This window comes from Chlamydotis macqueenii, chromosome 7 (genome assembly GCF_036417535.1).
Source record: "Chlamydotis macqueenii isolate bChlMac1 chromosome 7, bChlMac1.mat, whole genome shotgun sequence".
NCBI lineage: Eukaryota > Metazoa > Chordata > Aves > Otidiformes > Otididae > Chlamydotis > Chlamydotis macqueenii.
The window spans coordinates 11,562,784-11,588,568 of record NC_141562.1 but is presented as its reverse complement, the minus strand read 5'-3'; the positions used below and the strand labels follow the sequence as shown (position 1 = coordinate 11,588,568).

The 25,785-nt window shown below is 43.4% G+C and overlaps 1 protein-coding gene across 6 annotated transcripts in view; it reads left to right on the top strand.

Annotated features, from left to right (window-relative positions):
• Positions 1-25,785, top strand: part of JMJD1C (jumonji domain containing 1C) — a 167,366-nt gene that overhangs the window by 85,220 nt on the left and 56,361 nt on the right. For 2 of the 6 annotated variants that reach the window (XM_086752792.1, XM_086752787.1), the window contains exon 3: positions 24,485-24,598. In XM_086752792.1, the coding sequence (XP_086608918.1) occupies positions 24,485-24,598 (114 nt within the window). Of the gene's footprint in view, positions 1-19,190; positions 19,517-20,107; positions 20,229-24,020; positions 24,040-24,484; positions 24,599-25,785 lie in introns of those variants that run through there. The other 4 variants (XM_086752790.1, XM_086752789.1, XM_086752788.1 and 1 more) reach the window with 4 other exon arrangements.

Sequence of the window (25,785 nt, the reverse complement as noted above, 5' to 3'; positions counted from 1 at the left end):
TCCCAGACATATGTTAGTTCAGTTCTCAGTACAGGAACAGATCTTTTTCCAGGCATACTTTTCTGAGAAGCATCTAATCATACTTAATGCTCTTCAATGCAACCCATCTTCTTTTTCTCAATCTAGTATGCAAGAAAGTCACTCGTTCACATACATGATTTTTAGATAGCTAAATTGACGATACAACACAATGGGCTTTTTATTTTAGTAAGTACAAGGATCTTCTGCATAATTTTTTCTTAGTTTAACCATTAAAGAGCTAATATTTACTATAACTTGGTGGTACCTAGAATAAAACATATTATGGGATAATTTTATTTCTAAAAATAAACCTAATGCTTATTTTAGTGTTAGTTCTGACTGGTCCCATTTCACCCCTTTTCTTTGTAAATATGATAATTTGAGCATGTGATTAACAAACAGGAATGCAGCTGAAATTGATGGTCATCTAGGCTCCACTTCTAATGTGGGAAAAACTCTAGTAATTTCAGTTGTCCCAATGTGGTAACTGTTGTCAAAACAGACTACTCATGGGAAATCCTTTTGCAAAACTTGGTATAAAAATCTGTTTTCTCTGGATTAAATGCTGCCCTTCACTGAAGACTGTACAGACTTCAGAGCTGATGGCTGATGCCCTCTAAAATTCAGTACTTTGTGTTGTGGAGAATAATGCTCATTGTTCTAGTGCAAGGGTTTGTTGTTTGTTGTCCCCCCCGTCAGCTGTAATAATATTGTAGAGGTAGAAACAGCTTTTGTTTCCAACTGAGAAATTAGTAAACCAAACTGCATTAGACCATCAGCCATTGTTAGATGGTTGAGGTAGCCACAGAAATGCACTTCTTAGCAAAATAGTGTTTCTAAAACATAGCGAAGTCACATGGAAAGCTTCATGAGGAGGTTGTTTCGTGAAGCAGTCTTTTTCCCCAGTGGAGCGTGGTTTTGCTGCTGACGTGGGAGGTAGGAAAGAGAGGTTCAGATTCCTGATTCAGAGCGAGGAGTAATGAAAACTGCTCTGAAGCAGACGGAAGAGGTTCTTGAAACTGAGCTTCCCTTTTCAAACGTTAGCATTCCTCTTCTCCATTGCCTGCTTGTACAACAGGCAGAACAACTAACAAGTGATTCATAAATGCTAGAGATGCATAAGTTGTCACGAAACAGCACTGATATTCAGACAGAAATTGTTTAATATGTTAGCAGATGTCTTTTGCTAATATATAAAACCTGAAGGAATCTAGACTGCGTAACTGTTCAGGAACACCCTCTGACTTCCCCAGTCCACCCCAGGCAACATGGAGAGAAACCCTGGAGTAAATGCTGAAATGGCTGCTTTGCAGGTAATGCAGAATCTGGTTTGAGTGCTCCTGATAATCTCTATCTTGAACTTAGCTGTCAGCAATTCTTGCCTATGCTTCTTAATTCCTGAAATGACACGCAAAATATGTGAAAGTATATTTATCTGAGCTGCATCCCTTAGGAAGCATTCATAGACATCAACCTTTAGTGTCCTCCTCTTGAATGAGAGCTTGGTTTCAAAAACATTGCTGAGAATAAAATAGAAGAAGAGAAAAGTTAATTCATTGCACTTTCACAGCTGCATTGAATATGGCCCTTGAATACCCACAGCACATTCTGGTAAAGAGCGGTGCTGAACGGGGTGCTGGCACACCACGGTTACTGTGGTCTGGCCGGTTTCTGCTTTCCAGCCACGTTGCTACGAAGTGGTATGTGGAAGAGCGGCTGTGCCTCTGCCCTCTGCTTCCGGCTGTGCTCTTGCTAAAAGGCAAGTTATGGTCTACCTTCCGTGGCACACTATCTCCCCAGCAAAGTTTGCGCAAATGTATGTATATATTTTTTGCTTTTCCATCCTCATCAAGCTACTTTGGTCCTTAAAACACAATTTTAGCGCAGTGTTAGCATTCTCTGTTTGGAAAAGCTAGACCGTGCAGCAGAATGCCACCTTCGATAAAGTATGCGTTTTATGTTATTAAAACTGTTATAATTTAGAGTTCAGTGGGATGTGTCTGTGCATCATAGAGAAGGCACTTTTCCAAAAGGTCTGAGTTTTTACATGTGAGAAGTAGAGCTGCAAGGTATTACCAGGCTGGAGAAGAAAAAGAATGGCTTTCACCTCTTCTCTAAAATAATCCTATCTGAAAGAATTTATACTGAAATTGGAGTTGGCAGGGTGGTTTAGCAAGAAGGCAGACAAGTATTTCAGTAACTTGCCAATGTTCTGCTAAATGTTTAAACACTTAGGTAACAGGTCAGTTCCTCTTCATGGCTACACAGCTGAATGTTAAGATTACATGTGTGTTGCAAACTATTGGGAATTATATTTTTTTGACCTAATTAATTGTCAGGATCCACTCTTGTGGCTAATTCATTATATTTTATATTAATCCTTTTTTCCCATCCTACTGCGTATGTATAAATCAAAGTAGTTTCTAATATCAAGTCCATCACGCTTTTCATAGTGCAGCTTTTTTGAATACTGCAGCTTTGCTCAGCAGGTTGCATTTTTTCCTACTTATCTGTCCTAGAGGATCTGGTGTCTGGTAAAAATGGAGATGAAAATAAATTTAATTTATTTGGAATGGAACATCTGGAGTTGTTGCATGTTTTAGGTACTAAATAAATGAGTTAGGGTCACATTGACTATTTTTAATAAATGCAGACTGGATACATTTCAGTGACAAAGAAAATGAGACTGAAAGACAAAAATGAAGTAGGAGTAATTTTCATACATAGTCTAATTTAAAATACTATTTTTCACTTACAGAGGATCAGCTATCTAAAGTCTGTGTCAGTGACCAGAAGGAGTAACTGAAGTATAACTGAGTTTAAGGGCTATGAAAGAAAAATCCTCAGTATTTTTGTGAAATAATAGGTGGAGTAAGGCTTGTGGAGGAGCTAATATATTTTAGTGGATTGAAAATATAGAAGGAATTAAACTGCTAAGCTTTAATAATGCAAGTTCTTCTTCAGTTCTGAAATAGGAGTGTCAATCTTCATCCTTATACCTTAATAACTACAACACTGCCACTATAACAGATATCTAGTGTCACTATAATATTTTAATTCATTTCTGTTCGAAAGATCATAAATAAAAAGCTGATAATGGAATTAATAGCTTTGTCCTTTTAATTTCTTTAAAGATCTAGAACTTAACTAGTTAAAATTTCACTTTCTAATTTCATATACTTCTCATCTTCTACAAGATTAGTTTTCATTTTGATATTATAATTACGGTCAGTACTCATCGTCATTACATATAAATTTTTTTTCACTTCACTTTCTGTTGCCACCAGTACTCACATTCAGGAGCTTCTGCATTGACTTCATACAGAGTTCTTTTGCCCTTCAACTGAAGCACGTAACTAGCCTCAGAAGAAAGGTGGTACTTCTAAATATAGAAACCTAATTTAGATTTTGCTGTGACAACTAGTGGTCCATTTCTTTTTCATTACAATGATGAGGTATTTATTTCTGAAGTCTGTTGATATGTTACTTAAGTAATCTTTTTAGCTTGAAGAGAGAAAAAGTTGCCAGTAGGGGGGAATGCACAATTCCTGTGAAGATACTTGAGTTTGAGGATCTTCCACAGGTAGAACATCTCTGTTCCATGTCACTAAACTGGGTATGTATTTTCTTCTGTCATTAAAACCACTTGATAGCCACTTAGTACAAAGCATCTTTACTTCTGCTGTAATAAACTCTAAACCACAGATATATTCTTCTTTATCTCCTTTCTTTTCTGTATTAGCAGACTTAGAGAAACTCAGGTATAACTTGGTTACAAAGAAACTGTTTCAAAGACTGAATAAATGCTGTGAGAGAAATATGAAACATTTCTAAACAGGTATGCCAGAGCGATTTTTTTTTTTTTTTTTTTTTTTTTTTCCCATAAGGAAAGGTAGGTCTAAAGGTAGCTATGCTTCTTCCTCAAAGTTCTTATCTTTTATATTCATTGGGAAACATCCCCACTTCTTTTTTGTACCAGAACAGGTTTTCTTTGGGGAAAAAAAAAAAAGTTATGTTTTTTGCTTTTTATAGGTTCAATGGCTATGTGATTCACAGCTGGGATTTTTGACCAGAAATGGGTCATTCATTTTATAGATTCTTCTGAAGTAATTCAATGTATGATGTTATAGCACTCTGAAAGAGAGGGCGGGGGAGGAGTGTCCCAGAGAGTCAGTGCTTGCCTTGTTGTTGAGCTCCATTTGTGAGTCTTGGTCTGAAAGAGGTCTCTTTCAGAGAAAAACAAAGTCCTGTCAGAGAGAGTTACTCTTTTGTTCCCTCAATACCTAACTAATGTAAAGCTTTTTATTGTTACTTCGGGGGTAGGGAAAGGACTACAGTTCTTAAAATCATTTTACAGATATGAGAATATAAAGACCAAAGGGAGGCTTCGTTTTTAAACTTCCATCCATCGGTTGCTTTATATCTTGAATAAGCACAGCTTGAAGGTATTTTGAATAGGGGTAAAAAACCCATAAACTTTTGAACGATCCTAGATTTGATACTGTTACCTGATGTATTGATAGTTTGGGCCATTTTTGGCCCAAAGGACAATGTTCCTCATCCTCGCATAAGCATGCTGTCTCTTGCAAATGGCAAAAGTACTCAGAGGTGATACAGGCCAAGAAAGAGAGGAAGGTGTCAAACAGAACAGCATGTAGGGAGAGTATGGAGAGTGCATGGGTGATTTCTGCTTTGACATTGTGGAGAAAAGGTAGTGCTTTTAGAAAAAAAATACCGCTCCTTGCAGTTGATTTAGGGGAGGGGGAGTCCCCAAAGGAGGTCTGTTTCCAATGATGGAAAGAAGGTAGTGAGGTAGAGAGAAGCTCAACTCCTCTGCTTATCATTTAGTACTCAAGGATTTTACAGAGCGAAGCTCTGTAAACCACCAGTTGGCTGGCTGGTTTTGTGGCTCAGGTACAAAAAAAAGCCGTAAGTTGTCTTGGTAGAAAAACAGAGGAATGTTGCATGGGCTTTCTAGGTGTATTTCCAGCTTCCAAGGAGGATGTGTAGTGGTAGTACACAGAGCTTTCTATTCTTGTTAATCCATTGCCAGCTGTTGTGCCCGTTCACTCTTTCTTGCCCTTCTGGTGGTTCTTTTCCCAGCCCCTGTGCCTTCTCCGCAGTTTGTCTTCCTTTTCTCTAGTGCTGGGTGCCAGCAATAGGGAACACTTTCTCTTCTTAAACTCTGAGGCCGTGGCCCTCGCTAGTCAAGAACAGTGATTGTCAGGAAAGGAAACAGCCTCTTGCTTGCAAGCATTTCTGTTAAACATCTGTGAATTTTTTTTTTTGTTTGAGGCCTCTAACTGTGCCAAATTTGGATAGACAGCCATGGGAATAGCCAGAGCAGACATCTTTGACACATCCAGTTTGTTATAGAGCATTGAGCTTTTAGCAGAGGTCAACAATATGACCCTTTCCCGAGAGTTTGGGAAGCAAATCTTGTTTTTTGCGGATCAGTGACTAGTGTTTGATTTGAATGTAATTTATGGACAGCATTGGAACTTGAGTGTGAGACTGATTCCTACTGCCAACCACAGCTAACTAAATGAAGGGTTGCAATTCTTTTAGACAAAAGGTTTCAAAAATTGAGCAGCTGATAAGTAGTTGTTGTGTAACTGGTGAGTATATCAAGGGAGTTTAGTGTGCATCCTTTATGAAGGCAAGGACTTGAAAAAGATAAGAGTCAAGGGAACAGTGGAGGAAACCTGAAAAATGGCAGATTTAGTAAAGATGACTAAATATGGTATGCATGAAACCACAAATACAGTTCAAAAGTGAAGGGGAAAAAAAGCGAGGGGGAAGGCTCGAGATGGAACTAGCGATGAGGCTGGAACTTAAACCAGATCCAAGAATTAAGAGAAGGTTCATGTGGCTGAGGAATTGCAGACTTCTTGGTGGGACTTTTGATGTTGCTGAATGGGAAGATAAGGAAGAATGAGAAAGATCCTGAAGGGATTTGAGTGGGAGTGGGAAGGAAAGATTCCATCATTAGCCTTCATGATAGGATAGACGAGAGCAAATTTTCCTACCATGGTGGATTAGAGATGTGCATACCATACTGGAGAAGACATAAGAGTAGATGGTCTGACAATTTTAAGTGGAGTTATGGTCCCTGAAGGAGAGAGCCCTAAGGAGATCACTTTTACCGCTAGGCTCTACCCCCAAGTACCTAGAAAAACTGCTCTTAGAGAAGAAGGCTAGTGCAACTGCTGGGAACTTCAGTGTAAGGAAAAAAGCTTTGACCAGCCTGTGCAACTTCCATTCAGGCTTTAGCTTTCAACAGGCGGCTGTCGGGTAAACCTTTGTTTCTGTCTCAGCACATAGAGAAGTGTCAGCGGGTAGAAGACTAGTACTAATTGAGAAGGAAAAGAGCTCCAAGATTAAGGAAAATGATAGTCAGACATTGCAGCTAGGGAAAGGTTTTCACTGGATAATGGGATGTGGTTACTAAGAAACAACTGAAATGTTGTGTATACATATTGAGAGCCTGGACAACAAAATGGAGAAATCTGAGCTTCTGACGGAGGTCAGGATGTGAAACATCGGAGTATCAGAAGCATAGTAGAATGCTCTTAATAACTGGACTAAATCTATTTAAAGCACTTTGTGCTGTTCAGAAATAACTGAACAAAAGAAAAAGTTGTGCACAAGTAATTATATGGTAGACTAGAAAAAATACCTTGGTGTGAAAAGGATGGACCAAAATCAGTTTGGCTCAAAATCACTTTGGAGAAAGATGACAGAAGGACTGAGGAATCTGTTGTTAGCCCCGGGGTTAGACTTGAATAGGGATAGGGATCTCTGTAGTGTTGTTAGATAAATACTGCTTGTTATGAGGTGGTTTACTTTCCCAGGTAGAGATTAGAGAAGAAATGACAGGGCCAAGGTATTCCTGGATGTGATTGCTGGCAAGTTTCTTTCTTAAATTAGTCACTGAACCAACAGGGAAATCAGCTCCAGGTTTCATTTTGAAAAGCAATGAGTATATTCTAGAAAATCATTTTGGATTGAGGATTCTGTTTCACTTTATGCTTAATCAGCTGTTGAAAGAGCTAGCTTCGCTCTTTCTGCCCCTGTCTAGCTGATCCTAGCAGTCACGCAGCCAAGACATGAGTTGTATCAGCAAGGTGACTCTAGCGAAAATTAGTCAGTCGGGGTGGGGGGTGAGCTCTGAGGGATCTGGCTGCCGGAGGAGGTATAGAGCCAGCGTTTGGGGCTGGTGAGGCGTCCAGGCCCTTCCCATTCAGTGGAAGTTTACAGTTAATTAGATTAAGTGGAACTTAAAAATTGCACCCTTAGTGATCATGAGTTGATTCAGTTTGAAATATGTTAAAAAATATAGGAGAGTTGGTTTGGCATTTAAGTTTTGAATCTTAGCGGCAAATTTAAATATGTAAAGCTGATCACAGGTGCAAGGAGCCTGCGGACTCAATTTCTTTAAGTTACAGATATGTAAAATTTGTCTGGAAACCGAATCCCAAGTAAGGATGAGCTCTCCTGGTCGGCAGACCAAAATGGATGAACAGCCAGCCTGAAGATATATAGCAAAACTAACACAGGGATCGTGTGAGCAATCTTGCAGATTATGAGAGAACTAATAACAGAAGAAGCTTTTTTTATAGTGACAAGGGTAGAGAATAACAATAATATACAACTAAAACACTGAATATTTTTGGCTTAATTTTCAGTAAGGATGATGGTAACTATTGAGGAAAAGGCAAGATGCATGATGAGAATAAGAGAATGGAAATTCCTACAACCAGAAGGAATTTAAGTATCGTAAAATGCTCAGACCAAGAGAAATTTCCATCTCAGAATTAGGAAAGAATTAGTGCTGATTGTATGTAACTATTTTAGTTAATCTTTCCTTCAGGGTGGTACCAATGATTGGAGAAAGCAGTGCCAACATAAAGAGGGGGAGAGGAAGCATTACGCAGACAATTAAAAGACTATCAGTCTGCCCTCACAATATATAAAGTTTTGGAAGACATTTTTTGGGGGGGGGGGGGGGGGGAAGAATAATCGAGGACATGAGAGATGAAAAAAGATGGAGTAAAATATAATATGCCTACTTCAAAGAGCAAATTTTAGTCACCCAATACCTGTCTTTCAGAAGAATTCATTTTCTAGACAAGGAAGGCTAGCTGGTGGCCTTCAGGTCAGGCATGATATGCCAGACCTTGCCCGAGGTCTGCAGGTAAATCTTCCTGTTCAGCGCCATCAGCGGGAATCCGCAGGCTGGGATTAGTGTGGATGGGGGAAGCTGGTACCTCACAGCTCTCAAGCGTGCCAGAATATTGCTGCCAGGGAGAGACGTCTTGAGACTCTTCCTTTTGGGCATTGTAGCCCTCAAAGGACCAACCGTTTGTAGCTGTTGAGAGGAGCTGCGAAATAGGTGATATTGGTTAGAGAAGCTGGGCAGAGAAGTAGATGGTGTAATAAAAGCAGACTTAAATATAGAATTAATTTGGGCATGTGTTTCTAAATGCTGTTTTATTTGGGAGAGGTAAGTGATGCTGCAGATACTCTAGAATCATAAGACTGAAAAAGACCTTGAGATCATCCAATCTAAAATAAGGCCATTGAATCTTGTTGTGTCTGCTGTAGAGATCAAGAAATTATTCCTTGCAGCATCCTGTTTTCGTAGCTGGAGACACACCCAGCTCTATTTTCCCTCAGAGTCTCTTCAGTCTTTATGCATCTATGGTATTTTCCAAAACTGTGCTCTTTTTATTGCTCTATTTTGAGCACATACCTGTCTTGAAGAACAATATCCAAAACTCTGCTCTGGCTCTTACTCCAACTGAGGCTTTATGGATGCTGAACACAGGTTGTACTAACATTCATATATCCCAGTATTGCGTTTGCATTTTTCCAGCATGATACCGTTAACTCGTAGCAGTTCATAGACTGAACACAACCTCTCTCTTTTTCTGTGGAATTTCTCCTTAGCCAGTTGTTCGCCATTCAGTATTTCTACTGCTGACTTCTCCTGCCTATGTGCAGTGTTTTGCATGTAATTTTTTTTCAGACCCTTTTTTCAGTTTGTCTTTTCGTCCTCCAATATAATTTGCAGTCCCACCAAGCTGGTGGCTTGTCGATTTAATAAATGTAGTCTCTGTTCTATCATCTGGGTCACTAATGAAAATAGGGAGTAAGAGCAGATCCAGTGTAGGTGACTTTGGAAACTGTGTTCTAGATGTGCATTTTGATAGTGAGCTAGTGGTGATTTCTGAATGTTTCGTTTGGTTAGGTTTATTCCTTCCGTTTTCTTCATATGCATCTATGTTAGTTTTGTTTGGGCCCAATCTCTTTAGCTTGTGTATGTGAATCTCGTAGGAGGCAGTGTCAAAAACCTTATTTAAGTCAGGATGTAGATCTGCTCCTCAAGTCTGCTCTTCTATTTGTAAAGGAAATCTGCTTTGACATAATACATTATTTTTTAATTCATACTGAGTTTTACTCATTGCCTTGTTTCTTTTAAGTGTTTACAAGTAGACTGGTTGTATCTGCTCTGTGTTTCTTCCCCTTCCTGTTAATCATGGGCTATTCTTGTAATTAGCACCTTGAAAAGCTACGTTATGGACATGCTTGAACAAAAAGGTTGGTCAGCTTTGTTCTGAGGCAAGAAAATGCAATTAATATCGTTCATCTAGACTTCTGGACTGCGTTCCATAATAAGTCAAGTGATGAACAATCAGAGGAAGATGGGGATTAGTAGCATGAACAGTAAATTAGATAGCTAACACCTCATAAGCCAGTTCCTATGTGATGTTGAAATAGGTGGAGCAGTGTAGTGGTGAAATAGGTCTGGCTACCAATAGTTGTTCACACATTTTGGAAATGACTTGCTTGGTGTTTTCATTAAAATGTTTGGATTAATAGATTAAATTATTAAATCAGTAGACGGTGCAGAATAGGAGGACCCCTTAACACAGAGGATGAGGGGTTTTTATGCAACTAAAATTGAATGTCCTTGAGAAACGAAGTAATAGAAATGGAACAAAATTTAAGTGCGTAAAACACAAAGTGGTGGATTTAGGAGCAGATGGCAAATGTAGATGAGAGCTTATCCAGCGGAAGCACTGGCATGGAGAAGGTCCGGGACTGCTGGCCAGTCAGGGGAGGGCTGTGAGCCTGCTGTGTGATGCTGAGATGATCGCAGGTGTGACTCTGGGACGCGCGAGACATATCTTACTGGAATAGAGGCATGTAGTGTCCCTGCACAGCTGCCCCCGAGAGTGATTTTAAACTAACATACGTAATTCTGGACAGCCGTGCTGGAGGAAGAGAAATTCAAACCAAACAGGATGCAGAGAAGGATGATGAGGATAACCAGGGTGTAAAAGTACAATCTAACATGAGAGACTAAGTGGGAGTAGATAACGTAGGCTAGTAACATTGTTGTGTACGCTAGTATGGGAGGAATGAGGGAATGTAATTAGTGCTATAAATAAACCTTGGAGGTAAATACTACTGTCTGATAATACTATACAAGTGGATCCAGAAGATCCTGAATTCACAACACAGGCCTGAGACAAATTTGGAAAAAAAGCAGAGGGGTACATCGTTTCTTTCTAACATCCCACTAAGTTTGAACTTGCAGAATAAATGCGTTTCACATTTAGTGGGAAACTGAGAAGTGAGACATATTTGTGTGACCTTTCAGGGACCCTAGAGAAAGGAGATGAACAAGATCTGGATCATTTTTATTTTATCTTTAAACTCACAGCTGTCACAGTTTGAAGATGAGTGAATTTATAAAAAGCAGAAAACTTGTTATCTCAGAGAGAAATACTTTTGACACCATCTGTCCTATATTTTCCTGAAAGAAAAAAAAATTGTCTGTCCATCAAGGTTGCTGCTGGACAAGCATGTAGGAGGGCAGATGTGAGAATCTAAAAATAACACGGGGGGGGGGGAATCCATTATGATATCTAGGTTATTTTAATTTGTTTACTAGACAGACTGATGGTGTTTCAACATTATTTCAGCATTACCCTGATGCTGGGATCTATTGACTAAAACCTCATCTGTTCCATCAGACTTATTATCAAGTGTAAACTTTTAACCTCGACTTCTTGGTGGTTTATACCTATTAGGTTTTTGTCTTTGAGAAGTTCTCCCAGACGTTTTATACTAGAGTCAGGAATCAAACCAATGTATTAGCAACTGCATTTCACTGTAGGAAGTCTGACAAAGTCACAATATGATTATAAAACAATCACAGCAGAAAAAAAATACTGCTTGTTAAATGGTATTTCTGTATTCAGTCTGAAACTAGATTGTATCTCTCCCTGCTTACATGACACACAAAGGTGAGGTGAACAATCTGATAATTTTATTTGAGGAGTATATACTAGCATGTTGTCTCAGTAAGGTGGAGCTTTTTACAAAGATAATTAAAACACAATGCATCGATGTTGCTTAATATTTAAGTCAGTGTTCGTAACTATGAAAATATTACTTTTAAGGCAAGATACTCTTGTGCTTTAAGTGTACATGTTTAGGATATAAAAAGGATGTATCCCAAAACGCAGAGAGATGTCCAAGTACGACCTTACTCCCAACAAAGTTGGACTAAGAGAGCAAAGAGGCACTGAGTTCAAAACAAGAGTAATTCTCTCCCGCCCCAAATGGCCTTTCCCTATTAAAGGAATCCAGATTTAGTCAGATAGAAAGCCTGCAGAACTGGCAAGTGGGGTTCCTGATTTTTTTTGAGACAGTGGAATTACAAAAGGAGGAAGGAATAGAAGTTGTAGCCTTGTAACTATTCACAAAAAAAAAAAAATCCACATTCTGAATATATTGTAAATTGAATGTGCTTATTCCACAATTCCATGTGGCAAACAGTAAAATACACTGCTGTCAGTATAAGGGAGTAAATGTAAAGACTGGAGGAATAGCCTTGAGGAGTCTTTTGCTTCTCAGAAATGGAATCCAAATTTATGTATAACAAGTCCATTCATATGATAATCTGAAGCAGGTATTTCCCTCTCTCAGCTTCTCCAGGATGTGTTCATCTGAAATACTGCTCTCTGTTCTTGTTATTTTTTAAAAGATTTTTATACTTCACCTTTTGTATGTTTTTGAAGCTTTTGTTATTTCAGATAGCTCTGAACAGGAGCTCCTATTTAACATTTTTTTTTTTTCCTGATCCCAGCTCTGTTTCAAGAGCCAATTTTACTCCCTGTAGAGACTTTCTACTTAACTGAGTTGTTACAGCCTACTCAAGTGACCATTTTATAGCATGATGTCAAGAATATGTTGCATGCCCTGGGTGTGGTGTCAGGCATATGGGGAGCATTTGCTATTACAAGAGTTGCTTGGATACTGTCATAGGGCTGTGGGAATGGAAAATACCGGCATGGGTGCATTCTCAGCACTGCTGTAACGGAGGAAGTGATGCCTGGAGTGAGGCTCCCTCGGAACCGCACCCCATTTCGCCTCCCCAGTGGAGCCGGTGGCTTGTTTCCAGGAGACGGCCGTGGACCGCAGAGCCTGCCGGCAGCCTGAGCAGCCAGGGAGCCTGAACTACAGTGGGAAGCTGAGCTTTCCGTGGTGAGCATGCACCCGAGTTGTTCTGGAGGAGAGGAAATAGAAAAATGCAAAATAAAATACACTCCATTTAAAAGAGACAGGAAGCTGACTAAGCTGGTTAATAAGATGCCTTAGACAAAGGAAAGAAAGAGGGAGTGGCAGGGCAGAAGAACTGAAAAAATCAGCAGAATTGGGAAAAAAACAGTGCTCTGGAAATCAAAGTTAAAAAGGATGTGAGGGGTGAGATGGAAAAAGGTGAGGCAGGGATTTAATCTCTGGGGAATAAAAACAGAACGAACCTTATGAAAGCTAGATCTGGGTGACTCTCAGGAAGTGAGATGTGCTTCAGAGAGGCAACTGGGAATGTAGTAGGAGAGGGGCAGGAAATAGTAGGAGGGTGAAAGGTGGAGTCCTGTTCTGTAATGGACCTCAGTTAGTGGGAACTATGAGAGGGATGCAGTGCCGGATACTGAATCAGAAGAGCAGCAATTCAGTGGATGTAAGAAGCCTGAAGCTGATGTTCTCAGGTTGTTTTTCTGGAGGTGAGGCTGGAAGGAGGCTCAGTAAATGAATATTACATCAAATAAGTTCAGGGGGAAAAGTATGCAAGAACGTTGTGAATGTTCGTGATAGGATTGGAAGAAGATAATAAAGCCAAGAAATGAGTTGGAGGGAGTTTGGCATTATTGTGAGAGAAGCAAGAAGACTGAAGAGGCGTGACTACTGAAAAACATGGATGGCACCCAAGTTAAAAAGAGTTCGATGAATATTGCAGAAGAGTGTGGGTAAGAACATTATGCTCTTGAAGCTGTTGTGCTTGCTTTGTGGAAGGCAGAATCCAGTCCCAAGGTTAATTAATGTTGTGGCACATTACCACGACACTTGGAAACCCATCTGATAGTCCAGGATTTAATTGTACAGAACAGAGTGAAAAGGGTTCCTTTCTCCACGGAGTGAAAATTTGAGAGTAAGTCAAGGGCAGATATAACACACAGAGATGGGCAGATGGGAAATGGGAGGCATTGCTTATGAGGGAAGATGAGGGCTCCATAAAGTAGTGGCCAAGCCATTGTCAAGGTTTCAGAGGTCAGTGCAGCAGAGAAGAGCTTTGAGGAGAAAATGGAAAGATGAAAATGAATCAGCTTTGAGTATTGCCAGTAAGCTGTTCCTGAAATTGATAAATGAGTGATAGCAGGATCGGGAGACACCGTTTCTGAAAGTGCAGTTTGTGATGGGGCTGCTGGGGGAAGGAGTGCTGAGTGGACTTTGTGGGTTGGAGGTGTTTGTGACAGCATTTTGAGTGGATCTAAGCACATATGCATTTATTGAGGCCAGGGGAAAGGAGGCTTCAGTAAACAAAATGCAGGATGAGTGTAGGCTGGTGCTCTGAACTATGAGGATGGGTAGAAAAAAACGTGTTTTATAAGCTCTATAAAAATATCTGCAAGAGTTTCATGTAACCTGGACCTAGAAGTGAGAGAGAGAGGGTCACACATAAAGATTACACTGATGTTACTGGACTTGAGTGTGTGGCAGGGTCACAGCATTTTTGCTCGGGTAATGAAGGGAGAGGGCATAGGAAAACAGAAGCCTGTTATAGTGATGCTGGGCTTGAGATGAGAGGCATCCACAAAGGGCTGCCTGAGAGCCTGCTTGGTATTTTGGCTTTGGACATAAATCTGGATTTAGAGCACTGTTCTGTAGGTTCCAAGTATGAGGAGCTCTATCTGTAAATTGCATACTGCAGAGGCTAGGTAGAGAGAAAAATGTCAACGACAGGCTGCCAATGGAAACTGCATTGTAGGAAGGTGTAGAATGGGCTAGGAGAAAAGAAGCTAGGAGCAGCAATTGTAAAAAATATATATATATATATATATATACTATTTAGGTAGCTTAGACCTGAAAGAATGAGTTGAATTTGTACAAAGGATTGGAGTTTTGTAATGGGAGAAATAAAAGTGACTTAGTCTAAAATTATTTGTCAACATTCAAAATTTGTAGTTTTCTAAAGTTTTCAGATCACTTAAACACTGGCAGTGAACTCCAGCAAGTAAGAAAACTCACACAATACTATTGTTTGCAATGATTTTTTTTTTTTTTTTTTAATGCCATGGTTCTGTTTTTTCTTTTACCAAGATTATTGGCTGCCTGTTGCAGCAGGGACACCAATTCAGCTACAAAAATAGTGCAAGTTTACTAACAGAGTTTATTCCCAGAGCTACAATTACAGTACTGGTATGGGGATGAAGTAATGGGGAAAATTGCACAGCCATGTTCATGCATGCAGCATTAAACCCCATGGTGCTTGCCCAGGGAAGGACAAAAGTGATTTTAAAACTTGATTGAAAATATTGCAAAGATAGAAACCATATTTTATAATTGGATTAGTTTGAAACATACTGTAAAATGGGTTCGCGCTGATATACAGGTATATGTGTTGTATGGTTGCTCGTGTTCCTCCATGCATGCTGATGTATTCAGCTTCTCAGTTTTGAAAAATTATTAAAGATGGCCTGCTGAAGTTTTTGCTTGTGCATATGACCCCCAGTGAGATTTGCCCACCTCCGTAACCTAAAAGGAGAGTTTAAATGAAGAATTTGCCAAATGAACCAATGCCTAAATGCCAGTTACTCTGTTTTAAGTGTTGCAGCCTTAGTAATAATGATTGTTTCACACACATTAATTCCTCCTTTGGACTTTGGCTTCTGCACTGAAGTCCGCCGTTTGAACTCAGTTGGTTTGCACAAATACGTAATCAGAAAGTTAATTTCTCCACTAATGTGAGACTGTCTGTAGCTCTGCTCTTACACGGTATTACTTCTGCAGGTGTATTGCTATGAAACAGTTCTGCTTGCTAAGCAAATGTAGGGCAGCACACACAGGAAGAAGATAAGTAGAAAAACGCTAATTTAAATGATGAAGACTGAATTAAATAACCTGCATTTGTTTTAACATTTAAATATTTACTCATTTGCAATATTGACATTGTGCCTCCCTTGCCAGCAGCACCGCACACGTGTTCTCGGGTGCGGTGCGGGGAAGGAGGGAGATTTGCAGTTACGGGGTTTACTGCCTTCGAGAACCGAAAGAAGGAGGCTTACAGCAGACCCTCACCCCGGTCTGTCTGCTGTTGTTTCCCGGTGTCCTTGCCGTATTTCTGGCAGCGCTCTGCCCAGAGCCTCCCAGAAGGGCAGTGACTCACGGCCGGGCGCTGGCTGGAGGCCAACACGCAGGCACAAGGGCTGCAGCTGGCCCTGGCCCCGGCCACCAGCCGCGCAGCGAACGCCTCTGTGTCGGGGCGCTCGAGTGAGAAACCTGCCAGCGTTTTCAAGGGGAAAAATAAAAAGAAAAAAAAAAGAGCAGCCCTTGCAAAACCGTGCCAGCACAACCCGGCGTGCTTTCCGCCTCAAAGCAAACAAAAACCAAACTGAAAACCTCCAACAGAGGAAAGCAAAGCCATACACCACCTGGAATTTTTCATCTCTAAAAATACAAAACCTGCAGTATTGCTGTCCTCGCATGCACGTCCTGAGCCCGAGCCCGGAGTGTGCTGCTGTGGTGTGCCAGAGGAACGCTTTGCTGTAGTTGAAGTTACGGCTGCGATTTTAGGAAGGGAGCGTTTGCGTTTTTCCATTGATTTTCATGATTATCTGCAGGTCTAGCGATTATCTGCAAAATAGGGCGCACTGTGTTACCAGTAATACATGTATCCTGTGGCAGCGAGCCAAGACAGTAATTGAAGGTCAGGGATTGTTTGCTGAGTGCAGTTCAGTGCGCTGCCTGATTCCATAGGGGACTGGCAGTGCCAAAGAACAAAGGCAGCTCTGTTCTGCAAGCTTATAGCATGGCTCCTTTGACAGAGTTTGGGCCCAATTGTGAGGCGAAGCAAACAGTAGTTGGAAGCATTGCTAAAATAATGTGACTATTAAATAAGCCACTCTGAAGTGCAGTATTTTGCAAATGTCATAACCAGGCTTGGATAGCAGCATTTTCCATAGGCTTTGGGACTCTTAAGACAGTAATTTTTAAAATTGTTATTTAAAAATCAGCATTAGTGCCTTTACGTGGCAAATCTCCATGTTTTTTTAAGAATACACACATATATACTGTGGTAAATTTAGTAAGCCATAATGATGTAAACGTTGTTTTATGTTGCCCTAATGTACTTGACATTAGCAATTGCACCAGTAGCAACTTCCTTATTTTCTATGCTCTCAAAAGGTGTTTTCCCACTTACTAGATTTTTACTGAGATCATCTTTAAGTGAAACTCTTGGAAATAGAGTTGCTGGGTTACTATTCCCCGCGTAGCTGGTGCCACTTGAGAATTTTTAGCAAAATCCCTCTATGGTAATGACTAGGTGGTGCTGTGCTGGGTATTAATATTCTTTGTTACTAAGTCGCAGTCTATTAATAAAGCTCTGTCCAAACGGGCAAACTTGCCTGTCCTCCAGACGGTCTTGTGATTTGTATTTTCACAGTGTCTGTCTTGGATGTTATTAGGGATGGCCTGCTCTGACAGTTGCACTCACTACATACCGCACAGCCATCACAGCGCCATTAGTTTAATAGTAGCATGTAATAGGCATAATTCATTTGTTTGCCCTTCCTGAAATAGCTGTTAGTGTTTGGACTCTTACTCGACTAAAACAAACCCCTGAAAGAGTATGAGAGGGGTACAAATTTGATGGTGGTGGTAGTAGTGGTGTGTTTTCGGGATGTTCAGTACTTCTTGGAGGTAATCTAAAATGTGCTTTACAAAATTGAAGATCATACATGTATAGAATTAAGTTTGGAAAAAATACTTTATTTCTTGACTACTTGGCAAAGTCTGAGTTCAAGATATTTCCTTGTGTCAGCTACTACTGATATCAGGTCAAGTTATATTTTTTAGGGGTGGTGAGGCCTCTGAAGAACTGAGTCGGTGAAAGGCTGCCCCGCTCACTTGACAAGCTCCCCTCTTGCTGTTTGGTGGTAGAGGATGGGCACGCTTCTGCACCGAAAGAGTAAAGGCAGTGCAAACTGTGGCCCCAAACACGCAATAAGGATGCATTTTGGTTTCTGCTACTGCATGACCTGTCTCGGTACTGGGTGAAAGCGGCTGAGGTGGTATTCCCCCCTACCTCGGGGCAGGTGGCGTGGAGAAGAAGGAATTGGAAGGAAATCAGGTCAAAATGGCATCACTAAGATGTTTGGTTTAATTTTTTTCCCTGGAATGAGAAAGTGCAGCCCCACTGCAGTCTGGCTGGGGCAGAGGGTGTGTTTTGGGGGAGCAGAGGGGGTTAGCCAGCCCCATGTTGTGCTGGTGGTGAAAGAAGGCGTTTCTCTGGCTAGCCCCGAGGGCAAGCAGATCTGGTGAGGGGCTGTGCGCAGGGGTGCCGGAGCCGAGAGGAGCAACTGTCCGGCCTGGGTGGTCAGGAATAGATGGGGGCTGCTCAGGGCACCGCTGCCGTGCTGCCATATAAGGCTGCTCAGCTGCCTCGGGCTCACCGGGCTGGAAGGCCGCTTAAAAAGGAAAATCAGTACCCCAAACCGCCTCTGCTAGTGTGTCCCTTCAAAGCCAAATCCAGTTCTGCGGTTACGTGGTTTGAGTCTAGGCAGAGTGGCCTACAAAAAGCGTGTTCAGGTAGCCTGGTTCCTGCCCCGCTCGTGCACGTGCCGTGTCAGGAACTGTTGTGGAAGAAAACCAGTTGCCGGAGAAAGGTCCATGGTGGGTAGAGAGTCTTCCAGTTCAACTTTAATTTTTAACTGTACTTAGGTATTTCATGATTTCAGAGCACAGTATATTATAGCATTCCAGTGCACCTTTAAGCTTACATCATTTGGAATAATTCAGGATGAGAACAGGGAGGTAGTCATGCATTGATTTCCCATTCTTGGCAAACTACATGCTTTTTTTTCCCATGAAGTAAAAAATGTACAGCTGTTTATGTTTAAAGGGTTTGGAGGAAATAAATGCTTCCATCTCAACCTCCCTTGTGATTCCCCACCCCCCCCCCCCCCTTTTTTTTTTTTTTTCCCTATCTGTCCGTGCTTGTGTATATCAGCTAACCTCAAGGAATGCCTTACAGCCATTACTGCTAAATTTTTGTGTGGAAACCATTTTCTCATTAGTGCACCACGCACTTTTTTCCCCCTGGACTTTTCAGGTGAATTATGTTTTTATGTAAACTGTAAACAACTAGTTGGTTACTGCCATTAACTTCTGTTCAGCAGTGGGAAAACACGTTTTCTGGGAGTTTTTGTCATCAAGGAGAAAGTAGGTTTTGTGCTCAAGGCTAGGAAATTGCGCTTGAGAGCGTTTTGCGGCAGTGTATGGGCTGTAAATACTCGGGGGCTTTTTGGAGGGGAGGAAGGACGTAGCCCATAACCGGAGTCTCAGGGTCCGCGGGATGCTGAGCCTGGCGCAGGAGGGGGCTCTGGGCCCCGGCCCAGCTCCCGGGCCGCCGCCACACGTGGCCCGCGGCTCCGCCCCCGCGGGACGTGGCCGCCTCCCCGGGCCGCGCCTGCCGAGCACCGCCCCTTTCCGCCGGCGTGCTCCGCTCCCGCAGCTCCCGGCGGCGCGGCACGGCTCGGCTCCCAGTAGCACGGCACGGCTGGGCTCGGCTGCTCCCCGCCCCGGCAGAGCGCCGCCATGGCCGGCACAGCGCACCGCGTGCCCGCCCTTATGTAAGCGGCGGCGGCAGCGCGCCATGACCCAGCAGCGGGGACGCGCCGGGGCCTCTGCGGCGGGCCCAGCTGCGCGCTAGCCCGCGCCTGCCCCACAAAGGGCGGGCGGCGAGCCTTCCTCTCCTCCGCCTCCTCCCCCGGCGCCGCCGTCTCCGCCCCCGGCGCGGCCGCCCGGCCCGACCCGACCCGGAAGCGGCGCGGCGAGAACCATTTTCCTTGTGAGTTCAAAGGCGGAGGCGGGTGCGGAGGTCCCGCGGGCCGGGCCGGGCCGCGGCGCGCCGAGCGAGGTGCGTACCGGCGGCGGGGGCGAGGGGAATCGGCTGTGGTCCGGGGGAGGGGACCGGGGGCTCCTTGGCGGGACGCTATCCTCCCCCCCCCCCCCGACATTTTAACTTTCTGAGGGTCGCTGGGCGTCTTTGTTTGCCCTCCAAGGCCGCGGGGGCGGAGCGGGGCGCGCCCCCCGCCCGCTGGGGTGTCTTGGCCTTCGGCCCCCCGCCGTGTGCGGAGCGGCGCGGGGCGGGGGGGGGGGGGGGGGAGCGTGCCCCGAGCGGTGCACGTGACGCTTCCGCGGGCGCGGTGGAGCGCGCGGCGGGTGAAAGCGGGCAGTGTGGCGGCAAAACGGGCTGGGGTCGCCGTGAGTACCGGACACATCCCTGCCCCGGCCCGGGGGAGCCGCACAGGGGCGGCCCCCGTCCTCGCGAATAACGCAGTTTAAGAAACCGGGGTTTTGAGTGTTTTGGGTTTGTGGGTTTTTTTTTTTTGTGAGTGAGGTTCAGTTTATCTGCCGTTAACCCCCGGTGCTGAACTTCAAGGGCTGGCGGCCCCGCAGTTACAGAGCGTGCTGCCGTGTGCCCCCCCCCCCCCCCCCCCCTTTTGTTGATCTTCCGCTCTTCCCCGGTCGGTAATTCTGCCGCTGAGTGCCAGCCATGGCAACAAACGGGCGTTGGAACTGAGCTGCAGCTACGCCGAAGTTTAATGATTAAGTGTCATAATGAAAAGGTGCCAGTGCTTGCGCTATTGCAGACTAAACAGCGAGGCCGGAGAACAATGCGTGGAAAAGTTCGCTGGACAGCCAGTATAAATGAAGTTTACGTGATCTTTTCTATTTTTGTGGTTTAAAGAGGAAAACCTATAAAAACGTCACAGGTTTTAATTTAAGGATAGCTTTCTTGAATAAATTTTTAGCTTTTTAAAAGTCTGCTGTTTTTACGGTATCAATTCTTCTACAGATTTTTTTTTTTTTTTTAAAGGCAAATGCAGTACGTGTGCATAGGAAAACATGCTTTTACGGGGGCGGGGGGGGGGGCAGGCCGCCCAGCCGAGCCGGCGGTGAGCTCCAGCGAGGCGAGTGTGCGGTGGTTGTCCCCGCGGGAGGAGCGGGCGGCAGCTGGGAGCTGGGCTGTAACCCGAGCGTGCGCGGCCATGAGCTCCGGCTCTCCCGCGCTGCCAGCCCCCCGGCTGCCGCAGAGCTGCGGCGGCTCCCGGAGCCCCGGCCTCTGCCAGGGAGCTGCCTGCTCACCGCCTCCCCAGCTGCTGCCTTGCCTCAGGCAGAGATAAAAAACGCACCATATGCTTGCTCAGGACTGCTTCCTCGGGAGAGCGGAGCCTGTGGTTGCCACAGGGGTTTGGAAACGGTAAATAAATAGATGAGTTGTGTTACTGGGCGTTCGAAAAGCAGTCAGAGAGTAACGCGCTGTAGTCACGAGCATTTGGTGAATGCCATCAAATAGTTTTAAGATTATTTGCTGTGAAGTGATTGTACTTAGCATATTTGAAAAATTTGTTTGGATTTCCAGAAGGAAACCCAGTTTTTCTTCTCGGTCTCAGAGCTGTGCCAGATCCCTCCTGTAGGGAGGAGATTATTTCTTACATGAGCTGGAGTAAAATCATGGGGAGATGGGGGGGGGACACACAGAGTAAGAAATACGTTTTATTCAGTACCAAGGAACTTGGTAGCAAAGCAACCAAAGTGTGTGTATGTGTTCCTGGAGCTCCCTTTGGCCAAGCAGTGGGAATTTGGTGGGAGAAAAGTGGGAATTTGGTTGGGAGAAAAGTGGGATTTTTTTCAAGCAGCCACTTAGAAGACTGCTGAAGTTGCATGTCACTTAAAATTGAGTGCTTGAGTCCTTTGCTTAATTGTGGTCTTCCGGGAGATGGTAAAAGGAAGCTTTATGCAAGTTTGAAAGGGAGGTTTTTGTTTGAAGACTTTCGTTTTTTCCTGGTTTCAGCCAGTATACCTGATTCTCCCTAGAGCTGTCCTCCACTTTGGGAACAGGAGGAGGGAGCACCTTCCTCTGAAAGCCTGCAAGGAGCTCGTTGGACCTTCTTACATCTATTTTCATGTTGTTACATGCCTCACATGCTTGCCTCTAGTAGCTGGCTCTTGCCTGCTGTGCTCTTAGTCTGTTTTCCTTTGTGCATATGCAATGCGTGTTGTGAAGTTTGGTCGTGTCTTCCATCTTTAAAATTTTTCAAATCCCTAACCTGTCCCAGTTTGGATATCTCCTTGGTGACCTGCCTGTCTCCTGGAGCTGACGGAGCCTGGACTTTGCTTTCCTGGGAAGGTCGTCTTTTTTTAAAGGGTGGGGTTTTGTTGTTCTTTGATAGTGGGAATGTTCTCTAATAGTATCTGAAAAATCTCAAGTTGTGTGCAGCTGAGCAGCCATCCGTGTATGAGGAGGTGTGTGACATGCTGTAGTTTTGCTTTATTTATTTACGTATTTTTCCTCTGTGCTTGTGGGATAGCCTGCATCCTCCACATGCGTATTTTGGGGGCATTGACCTGTCTAGAGGCTTAGATCTATGAAAGCAAATGAGAAGGCATTGCGTTTCTCTTCTCAGAATAATCACACTCACAGATCTATATTTGGAACTGGTTCTTTTAATACCAGCAATAAGATAAACTGGTGGCTCACACGTACCTTAATCTGTAGTGTTGTCTGAATCCTGAATGATAACTGCAAGCCACATTCCACATGGTTTCGTTGCGGCTAATGATGTGGTACGTCCTGTTGTTTGTAGTCGGAAATGTGTTTCTTGACCTGAATAACAGCACAGAAAGTTAGAAAGAAGCCAGCGTGGAAAAAGTAGAACAGTGTATGCAGAGATGCGGGGGCGAATTAAGAACTGAAAGACTACAACGTTGACTTTTTTTCAAGAAAAGTTTGTCTGCTTATGAGTTTATACACTCAACACTTTGCAATTCCATGATGTGAACTCCACCCTCTCTTAACTCGAACTATTAGCAATACAAGATCCATTATAGAGAAGTGATGCAAGAGCAAAGGCCCTTTCTTAACTATTAGAGGTTAAATAATTATTTACTATTCAGACTCTGTAGTTAGCATATTAGATATTCTCCTGCCCCTGCAGCCCTTTCATCTAGTTACCCTGCTGTTGAGATGGCTGACTGGCTGATACAGTTGGGTCTGGTGTTTTTTTTTTTCTCCCCCCCCCTTGCTTGCATGAGGAAGAGTAACAGCTGAAGTGAAACCTGAAATAAAAGGGAAACAAGAATGCAGTACATTAAATCTGAGCGTTTGTAGAGTTGGATATATTTATTAGAAAATCTTACTGTCTCCAATGAAGTATTCCCTCATTTGTTTAGTAAGTGCCAAAGCTGAAGCTCCAGAGCAGCTTGGGTTATATTTAGCCTAATCACAAGCCAACACCTTTGTAAAGTAGGTAATGAAGTCTGATAAAACCTTGAGTGCATCTCTCAGGAGCTGCCTGCAGACTGGCTGAGGGCAGGTCACTGACTCTACTGCTGCCCTGCTTAGGCGGCTTTTGTCAAGCTACAGGGATTGCTTCGTGCCTCAGTTTCCCCATCTGTAAATCGGTGGCTGTGATCCAACCCTCCCCTTGTAAGTACTTGGGATCTGTTACTGTGGGGTGATGCATGTGAGCTAGTCATGTCCTGTTGCGATAGCGACATCTCACAGATGTCAGTGTAGCATTTGCACAACGCTTCATGTGGTTTGACCTGCCCTTGTTTCTCTTCTTTGTCTTTTCCTCCTGCATTTTAAATTTAGAATCAGTCTCAAAGGGCTTTTTTCTTTTCCTGTTTTCCCTCATAAAGGTTTTTTTTTTTTGTCCTGTAGAATAACTTTCCTCTATTTATTTTCTCTATCCCTTCATGTTTTTTGGCTTTATATCCTGCATGTTCTTTCTGCCAGTCATTTCTTTTGTTCACCCGTGCCTTCCTCTTGCTGTTCCTGTCTGTCTTTAGAGCGGCATTTTCTCTCCGTTCTATCCGCTGGGATTTCCTTTTCACCTGACTCATCGCCTCTCAGTACATCCCTGCTCAGTCACGCTCTCCTTGCGCTTCTGTTCCAGGAAACGCGGACAGCAAGTGAAGGGGACTGCCTGCTCGTCCCCTTTCTGGGGAGACCTGCTGAAGTCACAGCTCCCTCCCCACTTACATACTGCATCCCGCTGCATCTGGAAGAGGCACGGTGCCTTGGGCAAAGACTGTATGGGGGCATCAAGAAGCCTGTTATTCCCTGCTGCCCTTTCTCCATGCTCCCCTTTCTCCATGTCTGGCTTCTGCAGTGGGGCCGGGAGGTTTCCTGCTTCCTCCCACATGCTGGGGAAGCGGTCAGGGCCTCGCCACTTCCCCAGCACGTGGGAGGAAGCAGGAAACCTCCCGGCCCCACTGCAAAAGCCCCAGGACCGGGCACTGTCGTCTCCAAAGCCATTGCGCCGGAGCAGCCGGTTGCTGCAGAGAGGAGCGGCTGCGGGGGCGGCAGGCAGCAGAGTCAGAGCAGATGCAGAGACAGGCAGGGAAATGAGATGGTTGACTCGAGGCAAGGTGAACGATTTCAGAACAGGAAGGGGGGGAGCGTTTTCACGTCTGCAGTCGGTTTCCACTTCAGCGTCCTTAGTGTAATTACCACTGTGCTAGCTAGTCCTGCAGGCAGAAGGAGAGGATCCGTGTGCTGAGCTGTATGTTTAAGAAATAATCGTGCTCCTCTGCTTTCAGCTTCTGTGGTAAATGCTGTTGCTCAAGTACAATGAGGGAAAGGAAGAATGTATGGTGGTGTTCCCGTTTCTAGCTGGTTTTCCACCAACAGCACAAAGGAGAAACAACAAAACGCAAAATCTTCCTTTCTTGTATAATTAGTAATTGTTTCTCTGTTTTAACTTGTTTTGATGGAAGAATTACATCAGTGTTTATACGGTCCTGGGGATTTGAAGTGTTGAGCTTTTTTAAATTGGTTAATTTTCTTTTCTTTTTCTCTTTTTTTTTCCAACAGACATTCAAGCCCTTGGTTGGAAAAAGTGTATACAATTCAATTACTGCAGTAGAATTCCTTGTGGACAAACAGCTGGATTTTATAACTGAAGATAGTGCCTTTCAGCCCTATCAGGTAAGAAATTGGATTAGTGTGTAAGTACTGTCCATTTAGCTTAGTTAAAATCCATGTGTTTATTATTAAGTGCATTTTACAGTCAAGTTCTGTGTTAAAGCAACAATTTCTTATTGACTACTGGCAGATTTTTGCACATTTTGTGAAATATTATATTGGATACCATATCTCATTCTAGTGGATATGATTGTGTCAAGGAGTACTATGCAACTGATATTATTGAACCATCTTTTAGTTAAATACCTGACCCCTTTAAAGGTTAATCAGTGTCATTAATTGTAGAGCAGATAAAAGATAATATTCATCCTTCTAAAGCTGGGCTTTTGTTTCTAGGTCTTTGCACTACTACAGTGATACCTGACTTTGTTTTTTTGAGAATGAATAGCAGAAAATATTAGGTTTTTTAAAAAGAAAACACTTCCTCTTGCTTTTGTTTCTAAGCCTGCTAAAATTTCCAGTATCCTTTATTTTGATGCCTTTTTCATTATAAGAAACATATTAATGTATTAATGTGTGTGTATTTAAAGAATAAGAGAAACCATTATTCCCCCCTGCCCCCCTCCACCCCCCAAGGTCTAAAAATCTCTTCTGTGACAAATAGAAAAACATTTGATACTTCAGCTTGTGCTGAACTGATTGCAATTCGAATAGCCATAAATTCTTTCTTACAGCTGGGATGGTACACTGCGGTAGTACAGAAATAGTACTTTGAGACTTGGAATAACAGATGGCCCTGAATAAATGCTATGTAATTTTGTCCTGACACCCCTTCTTCCCTCCTGCTTCACCAAGATGGTTTGTTTTTTTTCCCAATACCAAATATAGAGCTAGAAAAAGAGAAGTGACAGAGAGAAAATCCTGGGGAAAGGAGAGGGAGGCTCATTGCGTGGAAGTGCTGCTGCTTTTGTGTGTCTGTGGTGGGGAAGCCAAACGAGTTCGACAGTTTTTGTCAGGGTGAGGTTACGAGTTATGACTCGAGCTGCTCGAACAGGTTGGCTCTGCCGCAAAGGACAGTTCCCACTATCAGACCCCACGCTAGTGCCTTCAGCCTTCTAAACCGGCACAACCTTGATTTTCAAGAACGGGAGAGGGGAAGAAAAAAAGTCTGTGATGTTAGTGAGCTGAGCTGGATTAGCCCAGGGTGCAGTGAGTGCTGTGGCTTCCTCTAGGGAGGGGGGTCAGGATGA